At 45.0% G+C, this 9,813-nt stretch overlaps 3 protein-coding genes across 9 annotated transcripts; 1 reads left to right on the forward strand and 2 right to left on the reverse strand.

Moving 5' to 3' along the window:
- Window positions 1-190: 190 nt before the first annotated feature.
- LOC117890072 (protein lifeguard 1) lies at window positions 191-1,912 on the reverse strand. 3 transcript variants are annotated; one of them, XM_034794716.1, is made up of 4 exons: window positions 1,700-1,912; window positions 1,038-1,144; window positions 862-963; window positions 191-798 (listed from the first exon to the last, which is right to left on the reverse strand). In XM_034794716.1, exons 1-4 carry the CDS (start codon window positions 1,716-1,718, stop codon window positions 292-294), a joined length of 735 nt encoding a protein of 244 aa, XP_034650607.1. In that variant the 5' UTR covers window positions 1,719-1,912; the 3' UTR covers window positions 191-291. The 3 variants fall into 3 exon arrangements, with proteins under 3 accessions (XP_034650607.1, XP_034650606.1, XP_034650608.1); XM_034794715.1 differs by lacking the exon at window positions 1,700-1,912 and adding an exon at window positions 1,199-1,384; XM_034794717.1 differs by lacking the exon at window positions 1,700-1,912 and adding an exon at window positions 1,199-1,382 and having other exon boundaries at window positions 1,038-1,120.
- A 195-nt stretch (window positions 1,913-2,107) lies between these two features.
- LOC117890071 (protein lifeguard 1) lies at window positions 2,108-5,208 on the reverse strand. Of its 4 annotated transcripts, none has more exons than XM_034794713.1 (5): window positions 5,112-5,208; window positions 4,516-4,564; window positions 3,524-3,858; window positions 3,210-3,458; window positions 2,108-3,144 (listed from the first exon to the last, which is right to left on the reverse strand). In XM_034794713.1, the coding sequence occupies exons 2-5, from the start codon at window positions 4,520-4,522 to the stop codon at window positions 2,785-2,787; spliced, it is 951 nt and encodes a 316-aa protein (XP_034650604.1). In that variant the 5' UTR covers window positions 4,523-4,564; window positions 5,112-5,208; the 3' UTR covers window positions 2,108-2,784. The 4 variants fall into 4 exon arrangements, with proteins under 4 accessions (XP_034650604.1, XP_034650602.1, XP_034650605.1 ...); XM_034794711.1 differs by lacking the exon at window positions 4,516-4,564 and adding an exon at window positions 4,352-4,458 and having other exon boundaries at window positions 5,112-5,186; XM_034794714.1 differs by lacking the exon at window positions 5,112-5,208 and adding an exon at window positions 4,945-4,958.
- Window positions 5,209-6,323: 1,115 nt separating this feature from the next.
- On the forward strand, window positions 6,324-8,948 carry LOC117891010 (aspartate--tRNA ligase, cytoplasmic). Of its 2 annotated transcripts, none has more exons than XM_034796167.1 (5): window positions 6,324-6,438; window positions 6,835-6,935; window positions 7,016-7,341; window positions 7,405-8,426; window positions 8,490-8,948. In XM_034796167.1, exons 2-5 carry the CDS (start codon window positions 6,855-6,857, stop codon window positions 8,651-8,653), a joined length of 1,593 nt encoding a protein of 530 aa, XP_034652058.1. In that variant the 5' UTR covers window positions 6,324-6,438; window positions 6,835-6,854; the 3' UTR covers window positions 8,654-8,948. The 2 variants fall into 2 exon arrangements, with proteins under 2 accessions (XP_034652058.1, XP_034652057.1); XM_034796166.1 differs by lacking the exon at window positions 6,324-6,438 and adding an exon at window positions 6,495-6,601.
- Window positions 8,949-9,813: the final 865 nt, after the last annotated feature.

A 9,813-nucleotide genomic window follows, 5' to 3' on the forward strand; every position in this document is an offset into this window, starting at 1 on the left:
TTCCCACTTCCAGGCCAGGAATTGACGATGCGCTGCAATCGCCACAGGGGCTGATTGAACATAATTACATTACGGCCTTTCATGTGTTTTAATTAATTGGACACCGCGGCGTGGACAAGGTTCGAGATTTGCGGACACAGATGCACCGATCCACACTGCAAAATCCCACCAAAGCGATCACTCGGGCATGGTGGTCTGCTAGTCAAATTTGTATTTCTTCGTATAGGGTGCATAAAATTAAATTACATATTTCTAGAACTGGAACGGGAACTGCCTCAAACACGGATGCGCCTACTTGCGGGCCAATCCGATGATGGTCAGAATGTACATAAAGATATTGACAATGTCCAGGTAGAGGTTGAGGGCCGCGAAGATGTACTCCTCGGGACTGATTGAGTACTTGTGGTTGCCGCCCAGCATCAGCTGCGTGTCGTACACCAGATACACGGAGAAGAGCAGGGCACCCAGCGAGGCGTACACCATTTGGATCACCTGGCCCGGAATGAAGATGGCAATGATGCCAAAGATGATGAAGACCACCAGGCAGCACACCAGCACACCGCCGCACATCGTAAAGTCCCACTTGGTTTGCAATGCAAAGAGGGTAAGACCCAGGGTCACTGCTGCCGTAATTCCAACAGCCATCAGCACCTCATTGGCCTCATACTGGCCGGCCACCATGCCCAGCAGGAAGGATTCTGCGATCGTGAACAGGAATAAAAATATAAAGTTGATCGGCGTTTTCCGGCGAACGCTCTCGCAGCATGCCATGCAGATCATCGTCACAATAAGAACGGCCTGGAATAAAGAAGAGCAGAGATGCTATATCCACAAAGGATAGTGTGTGGCAGCTATACTCACCAGAGCGATCCAAACGAGGTAAGGGTTCTTCTGGACCCATTCTTGTGTGGCCTTTGAGAAGGTGAATACGCTGACAAAACCGAACGTGATCAGCAGTTGTGCCTGGGAAGTAGAATAGATCATAGCTGATGTGATATCTGCTGTTGATTAGCTGCTGCTGCTGCTGGCTCACTTACCATCAGAATGAGGTACACCTTCCTGATGAAGCCTTTCCTGATGCTCTGGTCATCGAAGTCGAACGTCTTGTCGGCCTCCCCATCTGTGTAGGCGCCCGTTTCGTCGCCTATGGTTGGAGACAGGTTCAAAGGAATTGGGAATTAATTCATCGATGACTAACCGTATTGATAGTGGGTGCTCATTGCTGGATTGTTATATATTTATGTATATTTATGGGCTCTCTTTCTCTGTGTGTCTGCCGCCGCAGTTACGTTTCGTGTGAGTTCTTCCGCTTGCAGGTGTGACGATGGTCTAAACTGTTTGTCCTACCAGAAGGTATCCCATATGGCGGACACTTGGCAGATTAGCCTAGACGCTTATCAAATCGACTCTCACTCGCACACACCGACAGCTCACCGAAGCGAACCGAAGTGGATGCAGATAACACACAATTGTGTGCCATTGAGTAACCGATTGTGGCCCAGCAAAGGTTCGATATCTCACACTCTCAGTAGGTGAATCACAGACGAGACCATGCAACACAATTATTGGTCTCCCATCAGAGGGAGAGAGAGAGCTCTCGGCCAATCGGCGATTATCTTATCGGGAACACTTTCTCGCCACAATTCTTCTTTTGGCTCAGCTGCCATCAGCATTCCATTTCTCCCCATCCTGTACTTGCCTTGCTGGTAGTGATACATTTTATTTATATATTGCGGCAATATCGGTGACTACGACTACGGCTACGACTGGTTGGAAATCACTCGAACTACTGATCAGCAAGCAGGTGGCGGTGACCCGGTTGCACACACAATTTAAAAGGCACTCAGACACCCACACACACAATCGTGGTGACTCTGATAAGAAAGTCAACCCAACTAACGCGACAAATGATAAAGAAAAGGTACTTTTATTTGATAAAGTTTCCCCTCTTTTTGTTTTTTTTGGGTAATCCGTGCGCAAGCGACGCTGGCCGTCTGCATACTGACGATATTGTATGCCACTGGTGGCGGTGGCAATGCCCCCCAGGCTGAACTACGATGGGGAAGACCTACAAAGGCTGCTCTCTGTGGTCACAAGAAGCCAACTGTAATAAATAGACGCGCTTTATTGTTGACTTTAAACTCTGTGTCGCTGCAGGGCTTACATCGTTCGGTATTGGATTTACAATTACAGTTCGGGATTCTGTAGTTGGTTTGTTTTTTTACATAGTTAAACGTATTTAACAATTGCAAGCTGAGTTGCATATATAGTATATGTATATGTAGGTATAGTATATGTTCATATAAATATGTATATACGTGACTATTTATTGTTATTATTTGAATGGCATATCAATTTGGTATTTAATAATTATCATCGCAACTGAATTTCGATAATGCTCTGAAGAGGCTGAGGGGAAATATTTGAAGACATTCAAAATTATTTACGCATGTCGGAAACCAGCTTAAATACGAATTACATAACAAACAAAGTAAATTAAAATATTAGTTTTGTATTCACTTCACCTTACAAACTACATTTAAGGAAATTGGAACTGGCCAAACACAACGAGAAGATATACATAGATGGTAGATAGAGTTGAGTAATCTTTAAGTTGCAGATTGCCGACGTTTCACTTCGTTTCTCAAATTCAGAACAGGTTAGAGGCGAATGAGATTATGCGACAACAATATCGATAAGCCGGCTAAAGCTAGACCCGGTTAAAACTGTGAAGAATATGCATTTGGAAATGTGCAGATCGTCTGCCCGTTGAATCGGTCGCCCTTAGTCGCGCGAGGCTCCAATTATAGTCAGAATGTACATGAAGATGTTGATGATGTCCAGATAGAGATTCAGAGCAGCGAAGATGTATTCCTCGGGACTGATTGAATACTTGTGATCGCCGCCCATCATCAGCTGCGTATCGTAGATGAGGTACACGGAGAACAGAAGCGCTCCGAATGAGGCGTACACCAGTGTGATGATTTTTCCCTTCATGAACATGGCCACAATGCCAAAGATCAGGAATACCACCATGCAGGCAATCAGAATGCCGCCCATCATGGTAAAGTCGTATTTGGTTTGCAGCGCAAAGAGCGTGAGGGCTAGACAAACAGCCGCCGTTATACCCACAGCCAAGAGTACCTGAAACCAAAAATAGAATCGATCAGAAGCCTGCCAAAGGATTAACATGGCAGGTACAAACTCACCTCAGTGGGGGCATAGCGAGTGGCCGATACGCCCATTAAGAACGATTGAGCGATTGTAAATATTCCCAAGAAGATGAAATTTGTCGGTGTCTGGCGGCGAACGCTTTCGCAACAGGCCATACTCAGCATGGTGACCAGCATTACGCCAAGAGCCACCCAGAAGAGCCACATGTTCTTGGCGGCGAAGTTTCTAGTTCCCTGGTGAAAGACGAACAGGGCAACTGCTCCGAAAGTCACCAACAACTGACCCTAAAAGAGAAAGAACAAATTGAGAATTACAGAATAAAGACACATGAAAACGTGTTTGCACTTACCATTAGAATCAAATAGACTTTGCGTATGAAACCGCGACGGATGCTCTGGTCGTCGAAGGAAAAGTTTTTGGGCTGACTCTCTGGATCGTCGTAGGCGCCATAGCCGCCCGCTGAAGGTGGTGGCTGAATGAAGCCCGGCTGCGGTGCATAGCCACCTGGTGGTGGTCCCTGGCCATAGGGTTGGCCATACGGTCCCTGTGGATAGGGTTGAGCACCACCCTGGGCATAGGGCGGATAACCGCCTTGCGGAGGAGGTCCTTGAGGCGGATAGCCTCCGCCGCCGTAGCCTCCTTGCGGTGGATAGCCGCCACCGTAGTTGTATTGCTGATTTGGATCTGTTGAAGACATTTGAACTTAGCTTTTGTTCTCCTGCTCAATTGCCAAAGATTTTCTTCTAGAGCATTCCACAAGGCCCATATGGTGAATATTCTACAGTAAAAAAGAACTCGCATTCGCTACCCAGAACTGTGAAATCGGAATGATTCGCTTCGGATGGCTGCGGCAAGTCATTACCCAGCAATGAGAGAACAACGATAGCAAGCATCCAACAATTCTCTAGACTCTAGAGTAAACACATTCAACCAAACCATGATAAGGGAGTACATATACAAGTTCTTAATGTAAAGAGTACGACATGACAATGATTCAACTTTTAATGTGTTGGAGTTTGGCTGCTCTGAGAAAATCGCACCAGCGAAGCAGGTTACGTTTGATGCAATCCTCCAAAGAGAGAGGAGACAAGGAGACGGGTTACAAGAACAGAAAGAAGCATGCGATAACCCAAAAAAGCAATTAATTTAGATAAATAAATTTGCAATAAAAATAGACCTTGGTACTGGGGATACTGAGGGACACTTTGCCACGACATTGCACTGTGGTTACTGTGGTACTGCTCTCGGCCTTTCTTTCTCTCTAAAGCTCTCTAAAAGATGCTGCTGTGAAGTAGACCCAAGAAACGTTCGGTTAGTCAAGTTTTGCCCCTTGGCACTCACCTTGCATTGCTGAGGTCGCTGCGTAGCACTTAGTGTGATGAGAATTTACCTGGAAACAGAGATGGAAGGGAAAGTGATAACATAAAATAAGTGCTGATGCATCAGCGCCACTAATTCAATTAGCAACCAAATGTGGTTCATTAATGGGTAAAAGTTTCGTTTTGTTTCAAACGCACATCTTGTGGCATGCAACTTCAATTATCAATTAATTCCGGCTCTTCCTGGTAGCTTTATGGATTTGTTGTGGCAAAAATGACGTGTGCAGCGCCCTCAGCAGAGTGTGTACGTGAGCGTGGGAGTACTTTGCTCTCGAGAGGGGATGCCATTTATTAATTTACCTACATACACACAGCTGAAACCATTCGCTTTGAACTAGTCGTTGCTATTAAATTGGTGCAGCTGGAGTGTACACACATCAATAATACATACTACTCGAGCGGTTTGTTTGTATACGCCAGAAAAACGGTGACTCACTCTTTCACCATATCCACAAATATACCGGGGAAGAACACCACTTGAGAATCAATTGGAGTTGCTTATTAAACTGCATGCCACAGAACAAGATTAAATGTTTACACTTTAACATAATTATTTACCTCAGGATTGTTTACAAAGTCGCTCACACAAGCAAATTTTTTGTTTTTCTGGATTATTCACGAAATAGAGATGTGGGCGAGCTATCGAGTAAGTCCTATCGATTGGGGTGGAAAGCCGTGTCACTAAACAAATAGTACAGTATTCTAGGTGGCGAGAGATAGTTAGATATATCGATATTTTCCTTAGATCGGGAGCAGTGTTGGCAGTTTAGCTCTTTACCAACTAGATCAAGCGTTTTTCAATTTCTCAAGAGCGTTGGCAGCACTGATCTGATTTGACAAAGAATTTCCCTGACCGTTTACGCGCAGGTGACCGATTCTTCAATCGGATTAAATTATTGTTTCACCTTTAAAAGTCTTTGCAAGCTAGTAATATCAAATAGAACATCAAAATCGACGAATATGATTTAAGACTACAGTATATTACGGTATATTTAAAAAATGAGATGGTTATTTTGGTATATTCTTGAAGGAATGCCGGTGTATGTTATCGATAATTCCGCGGCCACACTGGGTGGGTGCAGAGTTGACAAAAATTCGGACAATAAGAAAGTTAGACTAGCCTATGAAAACAGCTAGAAAGAGGCAGAACATTTTTATAATATTATTTATATAATGATATCGTCTTCTCCAGCTGAACATTAGTAAGTCTGATTTGGTCCCTATCTTCTTATGCATTCTTCTGGTACTTCAACCAGACTAATGTTACAAACGGTATTTTGTTCGTATTCTCAAAAGCACACAACGAAGGCTTATATATGTTTCTGTCTTGGCATGAGCATAGAATACGCTATGTTTTGCATTAATGCTAGATTTACAATGCAGCAGAATCTAGCATATTATAACCATTTTGTTCCTGCGTGATTCTAATTTCTGGTCATTGTTTTTTGCACACCATATGCTAAATTTACCAATAAAAATAGTTGCGCCGGCCATATTTTAACCCAAAACCAATTTGGTATAAAATTATTTCATTAATTTATCTTAACAATTTAGAGTTTCACTCAACTATTAAAAAAACATTTTAAATTTTTTTTACTTCTTTAATTTAAATTTATTAATCTGTAATTTGACCTCAGTCATCATCTGACATTAATTTGAACAAGCGTTTAAACACTACGTATAGCTCTGGGACTCCCAAAATATCTTGGAAAAGAGCTATAATTCCCGCAATCCGCTATTTTACAATTCATCGCTCATTAGGAAATTGAAAAACGCTAGATCTAGTGGGAAAACAGCTAAATTGGCAACGCTGACTCGCATGCTGCAATCGTCCACGACGCTCTTGAAATTTTGTTTTCTGTATTAAAAGGGCGAGAATTTGCTGGTAAGTTAAGTGCAATTGTTCAAACAATGGAAATAATCAATAAGTGGCGGTGAATCATGCCGAGCATTGTCTCAGCGAACAGAAGCGTTGCAGTTTAGGTTATGTGCGTGCGGTGCCGCTTGTGACAAAGGGCCTCCGCACTCGCGACATATGGAAAGGGAAGGTGGGGGATCGGGTTGCTGACCTGCATTGAGGAAGAGCCGGAAGCCTCTGTCAGTTAATTCGCAGATGGGACATCTCATCGGCTAGTTTCTATTTATAAAGATAGTGACGCAACTCGTCGCTCCCCCTGCCTGCGTTCCCATTCCACTAGTCGCCTGTTGCTTATCAGAATCTATGCGGTTTACGACTGTTTGTTTGTGGTACTGTATCGAACGATAAACTTTTATTTTACAGCCGTTTGTGTGCATTCCAACATGGTCGAAGACAAGGAGAACGTGGAAAGTGGGGAGCAGGTCTCCAAGAAGGGAGCCAAGAAGCTGGCCAAGGCAGCCAAGGTAATTTGTTCATTTTGCGGACGTGGCGTGAGTGTGCGGTGGCGATAACAGCTCTAATTCGTGTACCATTATCTCAACAGAAAGCTGAGCTGAAGGCGGAGACGGCGGCTGCTATTGCCGCTAACAATGCAGCTGGCGACAACGCAGTGGACACCGCCGCAGGCCGCTATGGCCTCTCCGAGATGATTCAATCGAAGGACAAACGCACCGAGCGCAATTTCGTGGCCGTACACGAGCTGGGCAGCCACGTGGAAAAGGGATTGCTCTGGGTACGCGGACGCGTTCACACATCGCGATCCAAGGGCAAACAATGTTTCCTCATCCTGCGCCAGCAGAGCAGCACAGTGCAGTGCATCCTGGCTGTGGGCGACATAATTTCCAAGCAGATGGTGAAGTTCGCGGGAAAGTAAGTCGAATGAATTACAGCAATCATGATCATTGATTTCTAATCCCAATTATCTTTTTGCAGTATTCCCAAGGAGAGCATCATCGATATCCAGGCCAAGGCAGTCTCAGTGCCCATCAAGATCGAATCTTGCACGGAGCAAACACTGGAGCTGTCTGTCGAACAAATATTTGTAATTTCCCAGGCCAAGGCTCAGCTGCCGTTGCAAATTGAGGATGCCTCGCGGCCAGAGAACGCCGATGATGAGGGACTCAATATTCGCGTCAATCAGGACACTAGACTGGATAATCGTGTCTTGGATCTGAGAACGCCGGCCAATCAGGCCATATTCCGCCTGGAGGCTGGCGTCTGCCGCCTGTTCCGTGATATTCTCACCGAGCAGGGATTCACCGAGATCCACACGCCGAAAATCATTTCGGCCGCCAGCGAAGGAGGTGCCAATGTGTTCACCGTCAGCTATTTCAAGGATTCGGCGTATCTGGCCCAGTCGCCACAGCTGTACAAGCAAATGGCCATTGCCGCTGACTTTGACAAGGTGTACACCGTGGGCGCTGTGTTTCGTGCAGAGGACTCGAACACCCACAGGCATTTGACGGAGTTTGTGGGCCTCGACTTGGAGATGGCCTTCAAGTATCACTACCACGAGGTGCTCCACACAATTGGCAACACGTTCACAGCCATTTTCAAGGGATTGCGCGACAAGTACAGCCGTGAGATCGAGTCTGTGGGCCAGCAGTACAAGGTGGACGCCTTCAAGTTCTTGGAGCCCCCATTGATACTGCAGTTCTCCGAGGGTGTGGCTATGTTGCGCGAGGCTGGCGTGGAGACGGGCGACGAGGAGGATTTGTCAACGCCAAATGAAAAGCTACTGGGTCGTCTGGTCAAGGCCAAATACGACACTGACTTTTACATCCTGGACAAGTTCCCACTGGCGATACGCCCCTTCTACACCATGCCCGATCCCAGCAACTCTACTTACTCCAACTCCTACGACATGTTTATGCGTGGCGAGGAGATCCTGTCTGGAGCACAACGTATACACGATCCGGAGTACTTAATTGAGCGTGCCAAGCACCATGGTATCGGTTAGTATCTTTAATTGAAGTTGTTCCCCAACTGCCACTCTTAAAACTGAATTCTTGTTTCAGATACCACAAAAATTGCGGCATACATCGAATCCTTCCGCTATGGCTGCCCCCCACATGCCGGCGGTGGCATTGGCATGGAGCGCGTCGTCATGTTGTACTTGGGCTTGGATAACATTCGCAAGACCTCCATGTTCCCACGCGATCCCAAGCGGCTAACGCCTTAAACACACATCACCACACAACACCCTGATACTCTATCGATTTGAATTAAATTCGAAACCCCAATTGTTTTAATTTCCCTGTGACCTTTCCAATCCAACTCCAGTTACTTTTATTTCAACACTGATCCCTTCCTTATTCCCGGCTACAAATGCGGCCTGGCCTCTTACACCGCCAAGACTAGCATGCTGCAGAGTTGTTAAACAACACGGAACACTGCAAGAGAAGACTGCCTAGAGTCAGGTTTAATTTGATGATTCGTGAGAAAATAAATCTGTACGCGTGTCTTTGTACTTTATTTAACAGATTCTATGTAGAACTTATTCTGATTCATAGGTTACAATGGCAAACTTGATGCATATTTTGATATTTAGGATTACAAATTCTGGTAGATAAACAGGGGGATTGGGGGGAATGGAAGCATGAAGCATATGGAACCCTGCTCTCAGATGTGCAATTAACTACCACTGCTGATGGAAACCTTTAATTGATTTTCTAATTTATAAAATAAAGAAGAAGTCTTAATGATTTGAAGTAGGCAGTTTGGAGCAATGTTTGTCCCGCAATGTCTACAGAAGTTCATGGCTTTCGTTTTCCAATACATGGTCGAACAACCGAATTTCTTTTCTCTGTTATTCAGTGGTAATTAGGTAATTTCCAGCTACTGACGATTCTTCGTAATCTCAAACCAAAACAATTAAAATCCGCCTTCGAAGGTTTGCACTGTATTAAAGCAATATTCAAAGTAAAACTTGATACTAAAACACCAATTAAAGAGTAGCCCCCCTCTTAGGGTCTCCCCACCTTGTCAGCCACAATAAATTGTATTCATTTGAAATCAGATTATTATCCATAGGAGCACGTCACGCTGTGAGCTGTGGGGCATGGGGCAGATGGGTGCACTGCGAACACTGTTGACACAGTTGGCGCATACTTTTCGGTGGGGAACAAAAGGACTAAGGCGAATTCCTTTCAATCTGGTGTGTACCGGCCTGCCTGCCTGCTATCGGGAAACGGACTTTAAAATCAAACATGGTCGAGTCCATAGACCAGAGGAAACACACGCAGGCATTTACAGTATATCGTGTGTATGTATGTATGTATGTATGTATTGAATACGTTGCGGAGGAGTTTCCGTCTACTTCAAGACACAATTGAGACGCAC

This window comes from Drosophila subobscura, chromosome E (genome assembly GCF_008121235.1).
Source record: "Drosophila subobscura isolate 14011-0131.10 chromosome E, UCBerk_Dsub_1.0, whole genome shotgun sequence".
Taxonomy (NCBI): domain Eukaryota; kingdom Metazoa; phylum Arthropoda; class Insecta; order Diptera; family Drosophilidae; genus Drosophila; species Drosophila subobscura.

Excerpts from the sequence above, each read along its gene's own strand:
- LOC117890071 (XM_034794711.1), bottom strand. The coding sequence starts at position 4,391 with ATGTCGTGGCAAAGTGTCCCTCAGTATCCCCAGTACCAAG. Across the intron at positions 3,859-4,351 it reads TCAGTATCCCCAGTACCAAG|ATCCAAATCAGCAATACAAC; the intron begins GTCTATTTTTAT and ends TGTCTTCAACAG. Across the intron at positions 3,145-3,209 it reads CTCGCTATGCCCCCACTGAG|GTACTCTTGGCTGTGGGTAT; the intron begins GTGAGTTTGTAC and ends TTTTGGTTTCAG.
- LOC117891010 (XM_034796166.1), top strand. Across the intron at positions 6,936-7,015 it reads AGCTGGCCAAGGCAGCCAAG|AAAGCTGAGCTGAAGGCGGA; the intron begins GTAATTTGTTCA and ends TTATCTCAACAG. Across the intron at positions 7,342-7,404 it reads ATGGTGAAGTTCGCGGGAAA|TATTCCCAAGGAGAGCATCA; the intron begins GTAAGTCGAATG and ends ATCTTTTTGCAG.
- LOC117890072 (XM_034794715.1), bottom strand. The coding sequence starts at position 1,220 with ATGAGCACCCACTATCAATACG. Across the intron at positions 1,145-1,198 it reads GAGCACCCACTATCAATACG|GCGACGAAACGGGCGCCTAC; the intron begins GTTAGTCATCGA and ends CTCCAACCATAG. Across the intron at positions 799-861 it reads ACCTCGTTTGGATCGCTCTG|GCCGTTCTTATTGTGACGAT; the intron begins GTGAGTATAGCT and ends TCTTTATTCCAG.